Source organism: Scleropages formosus, chromosome 1 (assembly GCF_900964775.1).
Source record: "Scleropages formosus chromosome 1, fSclFor1.1, whole genome shotgun sequence".
NCBI lineage: Eukaryota > Metazoa > Chordata > Actinopteri > Osteoglossiformes > Osteoglossidae > Scleropages > Scleropages formosus.
The window spans coordinates 49552036-49573027 of NC_041806.1; the positions used below are offsets into that span (position 1 = coordinate 49552036).

General features: G+C 48.5%; 1 protein-coding gene across 1 annotated transcript in view; it reads right to left on the reverse strand.

Moving 5' to 3' along the window:
* Positions 1-1096: 1096 nt before the first annotated feature.
* usta (uronyl 2-sulfotransferase a) overlaps positions 1097-20992 on the reverse strand; it is a 29820-nt gene continuing 9924 nt past the window's right edge. Inside the window, exons 2-8 of the mRNA XM_018730376.2 lie at positions 15474-15517; positions 10371-10526; positions 8862-8941; positions 8627-8780; positions 3432-3529; positions 3110-3267; positions 1097-2605 (exon numbers count right to left, since the gene is read on the reverse strand). Coding sequence (XP_018585892.1) covers positions 2298-2605; positions 3110-3267; positions 3432-3529; positions 8627-8780; positions 8862-8941; positions 10371-10526; positions 15474-15517 — 998 coding nt within the window. The 3' untranslated portion in view covers positions 1097-2297. The remainder of the gene's footprint in view (positions 2606-3109; positions 3268-3431; positions 3530-8626; positions 8781-8861; positions 8942-10370; positions 10527-15473; positions 15518-20992) is intronic.

Genomic DNA, 20992 nt, shown 5'->3' on the forward strand with positions numbered 1-20992 from the left:
TCAGTCACCCCAACTGACCAACGTACGAATACAGAGAGCGGCGATGAGCGAGCGTTCACTTTACACCCCAGTGAGCTCGTCCTCTCAGTGATGGCCTTTGTACTACACAGTCAGTGGATTTCTGAGAAAGGAGGAGGTTAAAAACATTTTGCAAAACTAGACTTTTTTCCTGAACAAGTTAATGGAATTGGAATTAACATTTTAGCAGTAGCGCCATCTGCTGGCCACATGCAGGTATTCCTAAAATAAAACCAAATCGTGCATAAAATATGAAAAATTAGTGTGTTCCAGTGGATGGGAAGGAGGACAGACTATAAAAAGCGTCAGTGAACGATGTAAAATGTCTCATTTATCCCGACGTGAGAGAAACAAGTTGAACTTCACCGAAGAATCTGACTGAAGGAGGAACAATTCCAGCAGTAAGAAGTTTTTATTCCGATTATTTTCTATTTAATGACAATTTTTATGCATATGTCATGTAGAAATGGGCCCTAAACAGAGCAGAGGTTAATTGGAACATTAAAAAAATACAAACAAACACACACACACACACACAGACACACACACACACACACACACCCACACCCACCCATTTAGACGCTAATTACAAATTGCCGTCTTACCGTAACACCTTAGATGCAACCAACAAAACCAACATTTTGTTCATTTTTTTTTCCTGAGAAACATATCTGGAAAGCATTTTATGAAAGTAATAAATTACACGGTCAGAACACAGTACAGTTTTTAAATAAAAGTAGCTGTATATTGAGCTGGCAGACCCACTACGTGCACTTCTGTTCACGGTCTGAACCCAAACACCACCTACCCGCGTCAGAGCTGCCCCAGGATGTTCAAAAACATTCAAAAAAATGGTGCGAATATGATTCAGCCCAAGTTTCTGATATCGATCCAACCTTCAGTGCAGCTGCTATTTGTCTCCTACGATGGTACAATACAGTACAATAGCTCCTCGCGACACGACCGAATTTCAGACTGTTGAACATATGAACATTGTACATTTATTCATCTAGCCGACACTTTTCTCCAAAGTGAATTTCAATGTTAATTTACTTACAACAATTTATACAGGGTAATATTTACTGCAGCAGTTGAGAGTATCTTGCTCAAGGGTACTACAGCAGCAGCTGAGATTCGAAGCATCAGTTTTGGATTCAAAGAGGAGCTGCTGCCCCTGGTTAACGATATTTTTTTAATTATTATCATTATTATTGTTATTGGTTATTTGCGTTAACTTCACTCACTTCGGCTCAAATCCATTTTTCTGAAGTTTCTGTGTGCAACACAGTGGATACAACCTGTGTTTACCCTCTGAGTAAAGAGCAGTCGATCAGAACGGGAGCCTGTGCCTTAATTCACGCCTCAATAACCGCCTTAATTCAACTCACTTGCACAGTGTTTACAGCTCCTGTCTGCTGTTCCAGAGAGTTCCTGACCAATGATAACATGAGGAATGTTGAAAGTAAATATTCTTCACTGCCCTCTGTTGCTCGGACAATCGTGCAGATTAAAGTCCGTAAAAATACGTAAGCAAATTCCATATTTTTTAATGTATTAGAACTATAACTTTTTCGCTGAGATTTTTTTTTTTTTTCTCCATAACCTAACAATCAAGGGGCATCTGTATTACTGACCTTTTATTGACCGTTACTTTGGAGTCGTGAACAAAGCGAGTTCAAAACAGACTGCATTTATAAGTTGAGGAGCCATTGTCCTGAATGGGCAGAATTCATATTCCGGGACCTTTGTCTTAAGTTCCAAAGCGCTCCTCGGCGAGCGGATCTCGTCCTCGCTCAGCCACAGTCCTCATGCATATGAACCCATTGCTCCATCCACTACTTCTAGTGGAGGATGGTGAGGGAGACAGCATGAACATGTAGACCAACACACCTAGGTACGCCCAAAGGTGCAACACAGGGGTCTGACCTCACAGAGCCACGCCCACTTGCTCGCAGGTGGGCTTCCTGTCCTTCTCGGGGCCGGTTGGGACAGGTCCGAATGACGGTGGAAGGGACACGACTGACCCTGGACAGAATGTTCTCTCAGACCCGGGTACGATCCCAGAAGGCCTTGCAGCGACCGACGAACCCCCTCGGAGGGATGGTTTCTCCCATCATTACCTCCAACCGACAAACCGTCTATTGATGAAAGTTCACGGTGAACGAGCTCTTTGCCGTCCAGACGGCTTTTGGCGAGTTGTCGCGGGTGTCGTCAACAGCTAGCAAACTCCCAACTCCTGGCAACCAGGGCTGGCCACGCCGCATTCTCCATGGCAGCGCTCAGGGATGCACCAGCCAGCTGTTTTCCTCCTCCAGCTCCTCGTCCTCCGGTTCCTCCTCCTCCTCCTCCTCATCCAACTCCAGAGGCTCCTGGGTCTTGAGCGCCAGGTCCCTCAGGAAGCTCGGCTGCCGGGTCGGGGGCGACGCCGACTTGAGCCCGATCTTCTTCTTGAGCAGGTGGAACTGGTCCTGGACGAAGTTGTAGAACTCGTACTCGTACCTCATTCGCTGGTAGAGCACCTGGAGGGCCTCCAAAGAGGGGGTGTGCTTGCGCACTGTGCCCGTCAGGTTGCCCATCTTCCTGTAATCTACACACACACACACACACACACACACACAATATTTGGCCATTATTTGGTGAACCGGAGCCTAACCCGGCAACACAGGGCGCAAGACTGAAGGGGGAGGGGACACACCCAGGATGGGATGCCAGTCTGTTGCAAGGCACAAAAAGCAGGACTCGAACCCCAGACTGACCAAAGAGCGGGACCCGGCAAAACCCGCTGTGCCACCACGCCCCCCTTCTTTGGCCATTGTTAATTTGTTAATGACCATTATTCATTTCACTCTTTTCTCCAAGCCAGCTTACAATGTTGGGTCTGTATACCAAGTTGCTTACCCTGATTTACCCTGAGCAATTTGTACAGTATCAATTCACGGTAAGTACTTTGATCAAGGGGACTAGGGCAGGAGGTGGGATTCCAGTCCGGGTCCTCCGACTGCAAGGCGGCAGCTCAAGCCCCTATGCCGCCTCTGGTACGCAGAATGGGCGGGGTGTACAGGATGGGGCGGGGCTAGGCAGGGCTGTCTACCTGGGCTCTTGTAGATGGTGAGCACGTCGGAGAAGAAGTGAGGCAGCAGACGTTCCAGCAGCAGCAGCACGTCCTCCAGCTCCTCCAGAACCCCCACGAGCAGGAAGTGCTCCAGTACGTTCTGCTTGGCCCGCTCCAGCGCCCACACCCCCGGTTCCCTGTTTCCAGAGACAGACAGGATGGTGCCCATGGAAGGGAGTTAGTCACACATTGAACCACGCTGCACGACCCCTCCACTCCAAGGAGAGAGAATCTGGGAAATTAACCAGGTTTTTAGTTTCTTTTTGGCTTCGGTGCGGTCGAGGTACGGTCGGGGTGTTACCTGCACTGGGGGTGCTGTCCACAGAAGTAGGGGATGATGTAGAAGAGCCGGGGGTTGGAACACTCTGGGTAGCTCTCCAGAATGCACACGTTGATGTCCTGAAGGAGGGGGATGTCGGTGAAATGTGCACAGTGTAAAATTCTAAGTTGTTTTCAGTAGTGAAAAAAGCCTTTCCCTCTTGTGCAATTACACCTTCAAGCCACTAGCGGGCAGACTTGCCTTTGTCCTTGAAGGACGGCAAAACGTGTCCTGCTGGCAAAATTTACGCTCACATTTAATTTTCACTTTTCTCCAAGGTGCTACAGAACTCAGAGTAAACAAAGTGTATCAAAAACAGATGAGGCTCTTTAGACACAGGGTCGCCGACGCACAGCTTGCGTCTGATACCATCACATCGCTGGTTCACATCCCTCAAATAGTTCCTATAGGAGGAACATTTAGATACATAGATACTCAGAGCATATGGTGTTGGACTCATTTACGTAGCTGTCAGAAGATCAGGAGAGAAGTGGCTCTGAAAGAGATGGGGTTGAGATGAAGGGATTCAGCAGTTTTGAGGGACAGGGGGAGTTTGTTTCAGCACATTAGGGCCAAACCTGAGAACTGGTGAGTTTTTTCCCCATTTTAGATTTCTTATGAGCGGCACCACAAAGCAGCCAGAGGTGGGGGAGCACAGCGCTTTTACTGGGCTGTAGGGAGCGATTAGGTCCAGTAGTTGCGGGGGTACAGATCCTCTGACGGTCTTTTAAAGCAGAGTCGTCAGCTTGAAGCCACTGCACCCAGCTCTGGGAGAGAGAACGGTCACAACGGCTTCCTGGAGTTCGGCTGAGAATTTTTCGATAGCCACAAGGTGGCTGTACAGCTGTAGGGAGCGGAGTCCCACATCGACCGCTTTCACCACGCTCTTACGTAACGCCAGCAGATGGTGATGGATGGATCTGGACCTCCGCTCCCCAACAGAAGTATTTCCTCCTGTGTTCCCTCAGGAGCGCCATAAAGGAACTGTGACCCACGAGCCATTTGGACCCCATCACGCAGCGTGAAGCCAACCGCAGTTAACGGTCTGTGGTCTCCCCCTTCTGACTGGCGTGGACCCCCGCCCCGGAGCACGTGTGGAATGTAAACACATCTCTGCACGCACGGACACCTCGACGAGGCGCCTCACATCGCGATTTTCTCATTTCCGAAAACACACGGGACACAACAGCAACGCTTATGTGAACAATGGAGAAATGCCCCGCCGGGCCCAGATACGGGTTCGAAAACGCAAACACAGACAAACAAGGACGCCGCTGAGACACACTGAAACACACACACACACACACACATTGCGTGTACACGCCCCGCCGCCCCCCCCTCCGAACAGGTCCAGTACAAACTTTTACAAGCCACTTTTCCATATTTCACACAATGTTTGTGTTGAGTTACAGCGGAAGAACAACAAACATTGACATTAAACATTTTTAATATTCCGCCAGTGAATTCTCAGCAAAGCTAATAACTTTCCTGCTGCATCACAGAGGACCACTTATGACCGGGACTAGAACAACACCCCACTGTGTGTGGCCCAGAGCCTCACACACCGCACACCCACACACACACACACACCTCATAGGGCACCACTTTTCTGCAGTACCCTCACCGTGCGCTGTACCGTATGCTACCCATAATGCAATGCAGGAACGGGTTCCAGTGCAAGGAAGCGCATTACCGTTACTTTTAACTGCACCTGGAGACGAATTTCCGGACCCGTCTGGGATCAGCGGAATGGCATGGGGGGGGCGTCACCGACGCTCGCTGGCCAGAACCCTACACACGAGTAAAATGCTGGCAGCGCTACGGGAAAACCAGGCTGCTACCTTCCCAAACCAACGGACACGGCAAGAAATTCAACGTTCGTTCCCAGTTTTAGTCAGCGGGTCTCCACATTGACTTTTGTGTGTTTGGTTGTCCACAGGACAGGTATTCCATCAAAAGTTGCATCTGTGCAGATTCGGAGCACTTCGGAAGGACAAAAATAAGTAGAAGTCCTGGTTTAAAGCACATTTCAATGGGCAGGAGCTCAATGCAAATATTTATTGTTCCCAGGAGGTGGAGACCTTCTCCGATTTGGACCGCTGGTCTTGGGGGTTAGGGCGACGGCCTGTCACCACAGTTCCCAGAAATCCCCGACCCCAGCATGTTCGGGGGTCTCCTGTCCGTCCCCGACCACGAAAGAGGTTTCTCTCCATCGCTGGGCCGATAGACACCCTCGTCGAACCCGTATCCTTATGTGCCCCAGGGGTTTGCTCAGTGCCCCCGCTTTCCAGCTTGTTTATTTAAACTCGTTCTTCTCTCGAATCAGGAGGGGTTTGTTTGTTTACGTAGCTTTGCTGCGTGTTCCCACTTTACTGCCCATCTGGACCTGCCAGGCTTCATCATGCGGCCTCTCGGGGAACGCAGGAAGACACGCAAACCTCAGGGAGTCCGGGAGCACGTCGGAACCTCGTTCAGGGGAGACGAACACGGACCGCATCCTTGCTAAAAATATGAAACGGCGACAAGCGGGGGGCGTGTCGAACCCATTGGACCAGTCAGTCCACTGGGCTGGATCTCGAAATGTGGAGGGGAGGTGAAGGACCACACAGAAAGGGGGGCCCAGGGTAGCGGGAGACAGCGCAGGGAGTGAGGGTACGGTAAGGGATGGAGTGTGTCCAGCGCAGGTTCTTAAACACACAGCAATGCAAAGACAGTTCAACCAACATGGGTGGCACGATAATAGCGCTGCTGTCTCACAGCGCCTGGGTGGTGCGGGAGGACACGGGTTCGATCCCTGCTCAGTCTGTGTGGAGTTCTCGTGTTCTCCCTGTGTCTGTGTGGGGTTCCTCCGGGTGCTCTGGTTTCCTCCCACACTCCAAAGACATGCTGTTCAGGTTCACCGAGAGAGTGTGTTCCACTGATGTATGGATGAGTGACCAAGTGTAAGTAGTGTATCTAGCAGTGTAAGTCACCGTGGTGGATAAGGTGTGTGGGCTGGTAACACTACATAGAGTTCATTGGAGAAAAGCGTCTGCTAAATAAAAGTAAATGTAAGATAAGCGAATGTGAAAGGGTGAGTCTTCAGCAGTAATGGGTAATAACAGGGTGGATATACCCTGTTAATTGTACTTAAGGCAATTTCTGGAGAAGTTTTACGGACTCAGCTGCCCCAGCAAGTGAATGTATGAGTGAGCAAGTGTGTGATGGCCTATACACACACAAATCACCTGAACCGCTTGTCCCATACTGGGTCGTGGGGAGCCAGAGACTAACCCGGCAACACAGGGCAAAAGCCTGGAGGGAGAGGGGACACACCCAGGATGGGACGCCAGTTCGTCACAATACACCCCAAGCCGGACTTGAACCCCAGACCCACCAGAGAACAGGACCCAGGCCAACTCACCGCGCCACCGCACCACCACACCACCACACCCCCTCTGATGGCCTATCATACACTGGCATTTCATTCAGGATGAGCCCTATGTATTGGGGACAAGTTGCAGACCACCACGACCCTACACTGGACAAGTGTGATTGATATTGCCTGAGTAACAGTACCTAGCAGTCTGTGGCCTTTCATTTTTTTTTTGTATTCACTGTATTTTACTTGGTTAAATGTGGGTCAGTTGATAACGGATTTTCCGGACCCATTTCGTCCAAGATCTCTTCAACTCATGTACGGTGTAAATGTTCATGCAGCATAACTTCATGAGCATCACCAGAAAAAGCCTTTATTCAGCCACTACTCCGGCATTGTTTTTGCTTGCTTGTGTATCTTATAATATTATTTTTAAAAAAAGCAAGTGGTAGGCAACAAACTAGGTTTACTTGAGTCACATGTCTGCAGCTATGTCTCTTTCTCTTAATTTAACGCATAAATTGTACTTTTGCTGAGATGTACGTCGCTTTGGACAAAAGCGTCTGCTAAATGAATAAATGTAAATGTAATAACAGTGGTTGGAGCTGCTATATTTCGATCAAATCTCACCTACTGCTGTTGTACAACTGCCAATCAAGGTATTTACCCTAAACTGCGCCAGTAAAATTATCCAGCTGTATAAAAGGGTAAATCATTGTAAGCAGCTTAATGCAAAATCACTTTGGAGAAAAGCGACAGGTAAATGAATAAATGTAGCGAAAATATCTCACTTTCATTTGTACAAGATTTAACTTGCTGAAAAGGTAACGTAAATTAATTTTTTCCACGAGTCAAAACTGAATCTTGAAGCCGCTAATATTGCTAGCAGTTTGGAACAATAAAAAGCTTAATTCGAATCAAAGTGAACTGATACTTGAGCAGTTTTTGGTCTAATTTGTTGTTTTACTACGCTGGATTTTTGGGCAAATAGGCTACTTTGACTTGAGCAAATTTGAGCAACGGTTTTTCATTCCAATGTTCAGTTTTTAACACAATCCGAGCACTTTTTTAACCAAATTGTGGTCTTCAGGGAGATCTTTGGGGTTTCCCTGCAGTTATGGGCAGAAATCAGCCGGCTCACGCAAGCGCTAACGCTAACGCTAACGCTGATGCTAATAATGTTGTAATGATGTAGTGTTGTAATGATGCTAATAATGTTGTAATGCTAATAAGGTAACGCACAAACTGTATTTCTCTGAGATGTACGTCGCTCTGGAGAAAAGCGTCTGTTAAACGAATAAATGTAAATGTGATGCTAACGCTAACGTGTTCAAGTGACCAAAGCAAACGCCGCCAGTGACTAAAACAGCAACGAAAACAATTGCGAAAAAGCTGGTTATTTGGTTGAAAGAGCTATATTAAATTCGTTTCACTTGACTGTGCCCTCTAGGAATTACATAAATCAAGATTTCACGCTAACTGTTGCGCGGATACACAGATGGAAAGCATACCGGCTTACTGGAAAACTGCCGTCAACCGTGCAAAGGGTACGTGGGTTTGAGTCCAAACTAGGCCACACTGTACTGCGACTAAGGTGAAGGGAACACAAACGGTCCAGGGTTCCTTCGGGTGTAGAACAACGGAGTCCCTACTGGGTGAGTAGTTTTTTTTCTTTCAAGAATGTTGCTTCTCCCATATAGGAAGTGTCCAACCCACCGGAGACGGTCCTTGCGTTGCACCACCACATCAGGTTAAAGTACGCCTTACCAATTCATGATGCGAGTTACCAAACTTCTTGAGAGGAAATCGAGGGGCTCACCAGGTATCGCTCATCGTCCTTCATCCCAGGAGTCCGGATCAGGTGATTCTGCTCACCCCTCCAGTCGCCGAAGCGGCGGAAGAAGTAGTTGGACAGAAACCGGCTGATTGGGTCCCGTATGATGTTTATGTACACGGGCTGCTCTATGCTGAACCTGGAACATAAACCATTTATACGACGGGATTTTAGGGGACCTTTCTGGAAGTTTCCTCAAAGCAAACAGAGATTTTCTCACCTGCTAAAGTTTAGAAAATGAACATGTCGGGTGTAGAGGAATGGCTGGGGGAGACTGCTGATGTTCTTCATCAGGTCCATCTGGAGTTGCAGAGGAGAAGATAACATGACTTGGTCACCACATAACAAAACAGGAGACATTTGGACCTGGGTATACCCTACATCCTTGGTCAATACATACCACGGCCCTGAGGCTCAGCTATAGTCTACAGCACAGTATAATCCCAAGAAATATTGCCATCACAGCCCAATCTCATACCGTGGTACCAAGAGGAGAGACTATCATACTTTTGCTGCTGCGATTTGTCTGCCAATAACAACAAATTCAGTCTTTTCAATGACTACATAATGTTCTCAAACTGTGAACTTGTCTTTGTGCTGATGTCCATGTAGGGAACCGAACATGAACACCGAGAGGAAAAAAGTGAAAATCGTGGAACGGGGAATTGAGACGGATCGACCGGTGCCTCGGATTACAAAGCCGGGAGCTCAGTGACGCCATGTCAACTCAATGTGGAAAGTATGTTGGTCATTTCGAGAGCGGCGTCATTATTTTAACATGGCTTAATGAAGGCCACATGTTGGGCCCCTGTTATCGTTGATAAAGCCCAGAGTCGGTCCAGCAGGACCAACAGTCAAAACTAATCATTCCTTCAAACCTTTCCATCAAAGAGAAAAATGGGGAAAACCAATGGCGATGGCTTGATCCTAATGCACCGAGCTCATCGGGTCACGGTTTTACACAGGAAATGATGGTCGGAGGACCACAGCTACCACCCTCACTTTCTGGTTGACACCCAAGACATAATCTCCTACTGGAGCTTCTAACTTAACACCACTTGTGGTCAATCATTGATACATTAGCACCCTTCTGCAATCCACGTCTATAAGATGTCCTACAGCGCCCCCACCTGGATCACATTCCCTCGACTCAACACAGGTTTTTTTAAAGAAAAAAAAAACGTGTGGTGGTTGAGGGTAAGAACTGTTGTTGTGCCATGGAGCAAAAAACCTCACAATCATTCATTATAAAATCCAGCTGTGTAAATGGGTCTCTTTGGACAAAAACATCACATCAACATCTCCTTCCCACACTTTTTTCCAGAAAGAAGTACTTGAATTCTTGTTGACTTTGGGGGTGAAGCCAGTGTTAGCTCTTGCAGCTCTGAGGCACATTCGCATTACAGGGCCGACTCGCCAATCTGCATTTGCTTAACATGAGTGTAAAATTAATTTTAGATACAGCTGATTTCAGCTGCAATCTGTTCTGGAAGTCGGCTCTGCCAGCACTTGCTGGCGGAGTCATTAAACCAACAGAGCCGTTGTTTTCCGCCACTTCAGAACACAAACCATTTTATGGAGAATAAAGCATTTCGCACAGCAAGCAAAGTGGATCGCCTCCATTCTGAGGGTGAGGGGTGTAAATCCTGCGAGGAAATGTCATATTAAAGCTTTTATGGTGTGCGTCCATTAACCGCAGCTCCACTTGCTGGCCTCCCAGTCTGCTCACCTGCTCCTGCTTGGACAGTCTGGTCTTGTTGTGGATGTCTGAAGATACCAGGGTAAACCGGTGCCTCTCAGCCAGGATGCGGAGGAGCAGCACCACGGTGCGGCTGCCACACTTGCCCACTCGGTTGTAGAGCACCTGGCTGGGGAAGGGCAGCACCTGCACATGGAGAGGAGCAGCATCAGCAGCACCCTCCACCTATTTCCGCTGATGTACATCTTCTTCTGATGGCTTTCCGGGTAACTGCTGCCCTCAAGGGTTCAACGCCAGGTCCTGTCCTGTGATTTGTTTTTTGTCAGCGGTGGTACAGATTCGACTGTGTGTGGGTGTTCGATCAGCGCCACTGGACTGCAACAGCGTCGCTAAGACCCTGGGATGTGATGCGTCTATATGGAGCTGAGTCCTTGATGAGCTGCTCATTTGAACCCTCCCCGTGTGGCCCCAGCTGTTGGACCTGCGATGTGAAAAGAAAGCCATCAGCTTGGCACGGTGTGTTGTGAGAAAACACTGCACTCGGTTACCCAACTACACACGTAACTGGGTAACGAAAGGTCCGTGTCAACGTGTCCAGCCTACTGCGGTAGACGACGCTTGGGCGGGAGGGAAATGTTGCAATGCACCAAAAATGTACCTGAGAAACCGAACCCCCAAGAGGAGAAAAGCAGCCTCTCCATTTGGAGTCAAAGGTCACATTCAGCACACAGATGCCACAGTAAAGGAAAACGCCTTCAAGGTGACAAGGCGCATAAAAACAGTTCCTGCGCGTCAGTCCAGTAATCTCTGACCTTTGCCGTTCCTGTGCTGGAATGTCTGACTGAGGAGTGTCAACAGTGGAGTAACTCATGTGGTTGCCTACAGCCGACTGTCTGCCTGGAACATTCCTCCTGCACAGGCTTGTCAAGACAGCTGGAAACCCTCAACCCTCCACTTCCAGTTTGTTGTTCGAATTCCTATCCATTTTTTCCTTCACTCCTTGTCACACTGGTTCCCATTAAGTCACTCAAGAAGCCTCGGTCACCCGGCCTTGCAAAGCAAGAAGCGATTGGGTTTGAACAGGGACCGAACAGGGACCAATGGGGTGCAACTAGGATGCAACAGGACCAATAGAATGCAAAAGAGATGAAACGGGGACCAATGGGAAGCAAGAGAGTTGTAAAATTATCCAATGAGATGCAACAGAGGCCCAACAGGGACCACTGGGACATAACAGATGTGCAACAGGGATCAGAGGGATGCAACATGCTAAAGGGGACCTGCGGGACATAACAGGACCAAGAGGAAACAGCAGAGGTACAACAAGATCAAAGGGATGGATAAAAGAAGAGTGGGACAGATTGAAGACGTCCTGCAAGACTGAACACGTACAAGCTGTTCACTCGGAATCGCTCTGTGAGCACTGCACTTTTTACCGAATAAAGACACAAAGACCAGGTCCTGTGTCCTTCTTTATCCCATACAAACCATACAATCCAGGGCCAGACCGATTCCAGTGCAGAATGGGCAAGTCATCATTACCGTAATGACGCATCTCCCTGAAGTCCATCCACTACTGTAGAACCGGACTTCCCAACAAAGAACAAACCGTATGACCTCTGTGTAATAAAAGACAAAGAAATGCTGCTTGGCTGTGGTGGATGCACGTAAAAAGTGCACTTCTGCAGTTTGTCTGGGTAGATATTGGGCAGCTGTGCTGATGCTCAGACCTTGCTGTGATGAGCACTCCAACGGTAAAATCCTCGAAGACTACATGCACTGTCTATGTCACTGTCTAAATGTAATGTAAATAAATAAATGTAATGTGAATGTATTCACTGCTCTAGATTAGAAGATTAGCAGTGCAGAGCAAGGAAGTTAGGTAGGGTAGTAGTTAGAGCTGCCACTGCTAGGCTCTGGGGTCTCAGGTTCAAATCCCACCTCCTGCTACAATACCCTTGAGCATAGTACTTCCCCAGAATTACTCCAGTAATAATTACCTGGCTGTATAACGGGGTGAATTATTGTTGCTCTGGAGAAATGCAAGTCTGTATCTGCCAAGGGTCCAGGTCTTCAGGGGTCAAACATCTAGACATTTTCTGACAGTATATCATGCACAGCTGTGTAACTGCACTTCCAACACGTTGGCTTTAGGGGCAACCTGTGGATAACAGCTCTCCTAGTGAGCTCCTTCTTTTGGTTTAATAACCTGGTGAAATGGTCAATTTGCTGACATCTGCCTGACTTTGACCAGTATGTATGATTACTGTGGGTGTGTTCACACCAGCTGGTACTTGGGTTTGGGGCGACTTTGCCAAATGGCAGTGAATGCCAATGGAGCATGTTGGCATGTCTTTCTTTGACTGCCCTCTCTAGGTGTCCCTCTGCAGAACAGCAGCTGTGGTTACTAGCCCTGTGGAAGACCTCTCACTGAGTGCCATTGGTAGCATGAGGACCTCAACCCCAGGATGGCAAATTAAGAGACGAAGGACTAAAATGATGATCGTTAGAAGATCATCTCTTCTTTGATACCCCGGATCCCAACCACAAATCACAATTAACCAACAGCGGATGGCAGAGATGTTGGCTATGGATCTTGCTGGATGTCAAGAAATGACCAAAAGTCAGCGGAAATAGACTGGATGATGTTTCTCAGACCGCTTTTCCATTGAGATCATTACTCTTCACTGCGGAGGAGTCTGAACTCTGGCCTTGTCCTTCCCCTGGCAAATGGATGGCATTTAATTTGGGCTGTGCCCAAACCAAAGCTGTTGGGATGCCACCTGTTTGCCACTATCTCCCAGTGAGGCTGATGAAGGACAGAACTACCAACAGATGCACACAGTTACACCACAACCCAATGGATGAATGGAAAGTTAATATGAGAGTTTTAACTATGACATCTACATGTTGCCGTTGAACGCGTTGGTGCACCCATCCAGATTTCCAGTCACTGAGTTTTGAAAATTTCAGATGCCTTGATTTATATCTCGCCCATAATTGACACCACATGGGTTTTTTTTCCCTCCAAAAGGTTCTCATTTCAGCTGAGTTTACGCTCCTAATCAGTTTTAACAGGCCGCCTCAAATGGGCCGCTTCTGCTTAATGTGGGTATGTTCTAAGCTAACAGGAGTGGATGCTACAGGAGGTCTGCGTTCAGCTGCACAGCAGACGAGTGCTAGCAGAGTCTGGGTCACTAAACCTGGAGAACACTAGAAATGATCACTCTCCAGCTGCAGACCTTCTAAGGGTTCCCTCCTACATGGCAACCCCCTCCAAACAGCTCCAAAACTAGTTGCAAACTACTGAAAATTGACTGTTTCCACTTAGTGTTCCTAAGTATACGGGGTCCAGATCCTTTAACATCCTAGATGACGGTCAATGGATCTGATCGCCTGACACCTACAGGACCTGGTCACTCCCTAAACCTCAGTAAGACCGCTATGCAGCTCCACTTCTGGCCACTTGGTGGTTCCGTGCCCAAGAGGTAAAAGAGCGAAAGTCTAAGCTCTCGGTTTGACCCCGGATGTGATGGATCGAGCTCCCTCTGCTCCTCAGAACTGCTGAATCCCTACAACATTCAAGCAGGGTCTCAAACCCATCTCTTTCTAACTCTGACATGGCCTCCGGTATGAAGTCTTTGCATGAAGGACACTGTTCGAAAAGGTAACATGAACGCTCAACACAGGAATTCACGAGGGTCACGCGGCGCAGGAGGCTCCAGCAGCCTTGCTTCAGCAGCATCCGACCAAACACTTTCATACCCAAAACTCCTCGACTCAAAGGCTTTCCGCAGAAAAGCTCTTCAAAAGAACTTGCCAAAGGAACACGCAGCACGTGTTTTCAGACTTCACTAGAATGCTTAGCAGACAAACGGCCAAATTTCGGTAACCGCTGCCACACACTCCCAAGATGCGCATTCCACCAAAGAGCTGAATCCATCTCGCTCCCCTTTTCCTGCTAAAGGCTGAATCGGTTTTTTGACGTGAGAAAAACACTTTTTCGTGTTGCAAAGTCGAGCTGCAAAATTACAAAACACTTTGAGTGTTGCTTATTCTCAGCGGCATAGGCTAAGGAGCAGACGTGACCCTCAGCAGACGGCAGTGAAGTGTTCACAAACAGAATGGCCATGTGGGACCACGGTAATCCAAAGCACGGTCTTCACAACTCATGCGTGGTGGTCCTGAGTGACTGTGGTCGACGACAAGAGGAGGAACGTTGCACGTGGTCATGGGCTTTGAGCAGGAGTTTGTAGAGAAGACATTTTTATTTTCAATCTTTAAATCTGTTTTATCGTAGCTCAAAGTTAATAAAAAATAAGAAAATTAAGCAACCTATGTTTTTTACACCTGTATCTGGGACTTTCACAGAACCTAACCTGCTAATAAAACGAGGGAAATTCGCTGAATTATTATTATTCTTCTATCCTGGGGCAACTGACAGCGTAATGTTTAGAGCTGCTGCCTTCAGATCTGAAGTTCACTGGTTCCAATCTCACCTTCTACTGTAGTAGCCTTGAGGAAGGTACTTAAGCTGAATTAATAGGGCAGCATGGCGGCACAGCGAGTAGTGCTGCTGTCTCACAGGGCCTGGGTGGTGTGAGAGGACGTGGGTTCGACTCCTGCTCAGTCTGTGTGGAGTTTGCTTGTTCTCCCCGTCTCTGCGTGGGTTTCCTCCCACAGTCCCCAGACATGCTGTTCAGGTTCACCCACAGTGTGTGAGTGACACAGAGTGTGTGTGTTTCACTGATGTATGGATGAGTGACCCAGTGTAAGTAGTGTATCTAGCAGTGTAAGTCACTGCAGTGAATAAGGTGTGTGGGCTCATAACACTACATAGAGTTCATTAGAAGTCGCTTTGGAGAAAAGGGTCTGCTAAATAAATAAATGTAGTTGGGTAGTTTAACTTGGGTAGTTTAATGTATTATTTTTGACATTGTGATAAAAGTGACTTTGGAGTTGTGAACAAAATGAGTTGCAGCTGTGTTCGTAAGTCAAGGAGCAGGTAAACAAAAGCAACAAGAATGAATCAACAGTGGAGGGATGGAGTTGGACTGTGCGCCGGGTGGGACGAGACCTAACAACTTTTCGTGGATGTAGGTGGACCATACTTAAAGGAGGCCTCACTCTTACCTTGGCTGGGGGTGGGCCATGATCATCAGCAAAGGTGGACTCCCCTGATGAGAGAGAAGAGCAAAGATCATCACCGAGCAGCAAGACTTTGCTCCTTATGAAAGTGTTTGGAGCGCTCAACCGCCTTCTTGCTACCTAGGTGAACATTTGAAACAGAGCAGACCCCCCCAAAAAAAAATCATATTTGTGGGAAAAAGTTTGATAAAGCTGAAATTTATTTAAAATGCTTCTGCAACACTTATACAGATATGCCTTGTATATATAGCTTATACAAGGCAGTGCCTGGAAGCACAGGGCGTGAGGCTGGATACAACGTAGATGGGAGACCAGTTCATTTTATCATTTCATTAAGATGAAGCCACATTAAAGTGCACTTTAAAATGACTGAAAATAAAATATGCAATATCCACAACCTCCTATTAAACTCATACTGCCCTGCTTTATTCGTGCAAGACAGCGCCGAGGTCCTCCTACGGATCAGGTGGCACAGGGGAGGAGAAAGAAGGGAAAGGAGAACGAGTTCCAGCGCAGTGGTGGAACACAGGAGGAGAACATATTAAATAGTGTTTCATCTTAAATACTGACTGCGTGTCTCACTTGAAGGATGAGAGCAATTCATCACAATCACGTTTGTCGGCATCCGGTCATTTTCAGCTTGCAATGAAAAAGTGCAATAAAAGTGCAACGATCACAGTGGTCTGTGAGCGGCCCTGGTAACCGGATAGTGATATGAGCAGGCAGTGTAGTGCATCAAAATAATTTTTAAAAATATTTTTCAGAATTTCAAGGACAAGTTGAGCACAAACATTAAAAAATACTTTATTTCTCTATTTTAAGTGGTTTACTCGCTTAAAAATTTCCTAAATGAAAATATTTTATTATAAATGCCGATCTTCCAACGTGGCGACATGATTATTAGTATTTTTTTTGTCAAGCGGTTCATTAATTGTGGAAATACAATGCAAATTGTTGCAAAATGCAAAAATAAAAAAAAAAAAAAACAGTTTAATTATTTAAAGTGATTTTAAAGCGTACACTTCTCACTAGAAAATTTTTTTTTGGAAAATGCAGAATTGGAAGGAAAATATCGCATGGGCTGGGGACCCATGTGCTCTTCTTAGAGCCTCATATTTCTGCTGTGGAAAACCTACGGAAGATTCTAGAAAAGGTCGGCCAAGCACCATAGCAGCTGCTCAGGACTGACATGTTACTCTTTAAAATTTCCCAGGCTCCACCTGCTGCCACGCAAAGCGCCACCCTGCAGAGGTAGACCCCCCCCCCCCCCCCCCCCCCCCCCTGCCCTGCCAGCTCCACCCACTGCGCCCCACATCCTCATCGCGTTGTCATGGATACAGTTTCCTGTCAGCAAACGAGAAGTTTGAGTTCCTCCTCTAGCCGGGTGGTCGCGCAGATCTCACCCCCGTACTCAAGCTGCCCCTTAATAGTTTGTCTATTTTTGCCCCAGTGTCAGTGGGTGCGGTTCCAGGGCGAGTTGTGGTCACAGCCTTTCATCCGTCCTACCCTAGAACTCAGACTGAGATTACAGGCTAGCTGTCCTCCACCCGCGGCCTGTAGGGCGGCACCGGTTCCCCCCTCGACCCAGCAGGCCGTGGACCCGGGCGGGGCACCGTTGGGCAGGGCACGCTCGCTGCGGGCTGGGGCACCCTGCCCGGCGTCTGCAGCACAGAGCCAAGAGCGAGTTCACTGGGTACATGACATGAGAAGACAGGGGGTGGCACGCAATTAAAATATATAGACTTATACCCAGAAGGTTGTCAGGTCGAATCCCAGGAGTGGTACTGCTGTTGTGCTTATATACAGATAAAGTCATATCCAGCCTGGACTTCTCCACTATCTGACCCTGGTGTATTAACGCAAGAAACTCTAATTTACTTTTAATGAGCGCTATACATTTAGAAAAGCATAGAATTAATAAAAATGTTTGCAGAGGTGAATCCATGACCTCCTTCCTCTGAGAAGAGCGGAGAGGGAAGACGAACTTCGTGGACCGAAAGCCTGGACTCAGAAACAGAACTTTGTTCCCTCCGGCGACAGATACACAAACGGCACATTGAAGGTGTAACCTGATGCTTGAGGTACCTCCTGTGTACCTGTAAGGATCTGCCCTTAACTCGACGCACTTTGCGCCCTAATCACTGTGGAGCCCCCAGCAAGGGTTCTGTGCTCCTCCACATGTGGTTCTTTGATGGTTCCACTCACAAAGGATCCAGAATCGAAAGGCCACGGGATCTTAGAACACCCACCCCCACTGTGGTGGAATGAACCCCTCTGTCCCTCAGAGCTGCTGAATCCCTTTCAAAAGTCACGAAAGGCCTCACGTCCACTTTTCTCATGACCTCCTACCTGCTCCATGAAATTGCACGACATCATCTGCCATGATCTCCTCTGCATTTCCTCTCAGTAATACTGTGCGTAGCTACTCCTGCAATGTACATCTTCACCTACATTTATTCATTTAGCTGATGCTTCTCACCAAATCAACTTACAATAAGATACTTAAACTATTTACCCATTTATACAGCAGGGTAATTTTTACCGCAGCAATTTGGGCTAAGCACCTTGCTCAAGGGTACTACAGCTGGAGGTGGGATTCAAACCTGTGACCTTTATGATCCAAACATGGCAGCTCTAATCACAACCCGACGTGCCACCCCTACTGGGAAAGACACTTTTCTTTACTCCGAGTTGTATGTCACTAAATGAACAGTGTAAAAGGGGTGTATGATTGCGGTGAAACCGCCACCACAATGAGAAAGCTGGGCAGAGCAGAGCTTCATCTGCTGCCTTCACATGAGTCGCTCTGACTCAGTGACCACGGAGCCACGTACTCGCACTTCACCACAAAGACGTCGTTCGCCCGGCACTCTCACACCGACTACACATCACCGTACCCTGGTGTGACCACGCTGTGCAGAAACGCCACAAGAACACTGCGCTCCACCAACTCTGCCTGCTTCGTGGTCCCATCCACAAAAGGTCCAAGACCAAAAGCCGAAATGTTGTTGTTTCTGGCTCCACGATAGCGTAACGATCTCCCTCTCCCCCTCAGAACTGCTGAATCGCCCTCAACGCTCAAGAAGGGTCTCAAAATGCATCTTCCGGTCCAACATCCCTCCTTGTCTCCCATCTGCTCCGTGAACTTGCATCACACCACCTGTCACCATAACTCGTGCCCAAAAGCGCGAGCAAACGGGCCGCCGGTTCCCCAGGTGAGCTCTTGTGTCTCCCTGCTCTCCGGAAACCACCAGGCTCCTGAGGTTGAGCAAACTCCACAAGTCTTCACTTTGTCTCACTTCTCATCTCCAGCGTGGGGTCCAGACTTAACGTTCATCCGGAACATCCTTCCTGACAGTCAGGGCAGCTGAAGGGCTACCAGGTCCATTCATGTGCAGGCAGTGAACCGACAACCATCGTGTCACATGTGCAACCAGCAGCTATTTGGCCACATGATACATTTAATGTAGCAAAACATAACTAAAAAGCTGCAGCCCGACTGCAGATGGGTGTTATATTTAATAATGTGGACTGACGGTGGGCGGCCGGAGAGCCGGGTGGGGTTGGGGTTGGGGCTCGCGGCACCGGGGACGCATTTCTGCTGACGTCCTCGCAGTCATTCCTCAAACACCACAACTGAGCTTCTTTGCGCAACCCTTCCAGGGTGGGTCATCAAAACCACAGCAGTTCAAACAAAAAAAAAAAAAAAGGAACTGCGCTGGTATAAATTAGGACAGGAAGTGAAACCACAGCAATCGTACTAATTTACCATAGTACATGCGAGTTATTGTCAGTGGGGTCCCCAAGGGAAAACTTTAATCAAGAGTAACTGCACTCTGCACCTAGACAAGCCTTTATGCTGGAGCAATTCAAATTAAGTGTTCTGTCAGGGTCCTTTGTGGGACTCGAACCAGCGTCCTCCTGGTCACATTTCTCTTGCTGGCCTGGTTGGCTCATGCTGACCTGCTCAGGAAATATCTTTTTCTATGGGCTTCAGTGCATGTGTTGTTCCAATCAAATACAAGGCAACAAGATACCAAAATCATAAATGGGTAAATCAGTGTAAAAACTTCAATGCACGAACGTCACATTTTCTCTCACCCTGGAGAAAAAGGTCCAGTCATAGATTGAAACAACACCTGGACTCAACCCCATCGGACGGAGATTCTAAGCAGTTTAGCAGCGATAAGCGTCTCCGAACCAAGCGGTATGACAGAGCTGGCAGGTATTACAGCACCTGAGAAACGAAACCGGAAGGACATTGGTTTGAGCCCCACGAGGGGCCCCGCTGAGCACGGTCTAAACTGCGCCAGCAGAAATCCGTCTCTATGGCTGAGAGGCCAGGTACTCCGGACCAATGCATTCCCTCGAGGATGCTAACACGGCAAACGATCACGGTCGCCGTGGTTTCACTTGCTGCCCCGATTTGTTCCGGCGCAGTTCCCTTTTTTATTTGATCTGGGAAATTTTTACTGCATCCATTCAGGATTACCTTACTCAAGGGTACTACAACAGGAGGAGGCTTAAAACCCAGGTCTCTCGATTTCAAACTACCGGCTCTGAGTACTACACCAGCTGCTGGCCCCGAAGAGCGTAGAGTCCCACCAGGGGGACGGGACCACAACCCCACCGTGTGCTCACGGTGACACACTGATGAGACCCCGCAGCCCAGACACTGAGTCCAGTCCAGGATGAAGGAGCCAGACACGCTCAGCTGTCCTCTAAATCCCCCACACCCCACCCTCACGGACCCCCGACATGACCAGTGTGTGACAGGGTCGATCCTTTAAGCCCCGCCAGCCAATGGGACGAAGCCCCTCGGTGCGCAAACAGGAAATGCTGCGGGGGACACCTGCTCTGCACAGCGGTGCCATTCTGCACCCGCCATTCAGGCCGAGAGAGGCGGTCCATTCAGCGCCAGATGAGTGCCCCCCCGAGCCGCCCAGGGGGCCACGTGCCAGGGTGCCGCAGCGCATAAAGGCGGCTTGTTGGGGCAGAAAGCGCTCGACCGCGACCTCGTCGACACACGGGAAGCGGAAGGCTGTCTCGCACCCCGAGGTCGCGGCGTCCTCCAGGGGGCGCTCTCACCGACCGGCTTCCTCCCAGGGCAACCCGCAAACCCTCCGGAGGCCCGGCTCTCAGCTCCCCTCCCGTTCCAAACAACACGCCCATCCACATCTGTACGGCAGATGCGCGGTCGTCCCAAAATAGGACGCTGCTCGTAACGAAAGTCCTCCTCTGGGGTCCGGCGCCGCAAAAACAAACACCGCAAGTGCGCACCAGTGAAGACCTACGCGATGTCAGCAGGAGGACATGTCCACATTTAAGGTCCTTCGCTGGAGACGGCGCACAATCGCAGTAAAAACACTTTAAAGGTATCGTGGGGTGGGGGAGGGTTCATACTAAGCGATCACGCAGCTGCATTAATAAGGAACTGAGCTGGACACACCTGCATGAAGCCGTCAACGACACACCATACTGTCACTCCCAAGGTGCTCATCTTC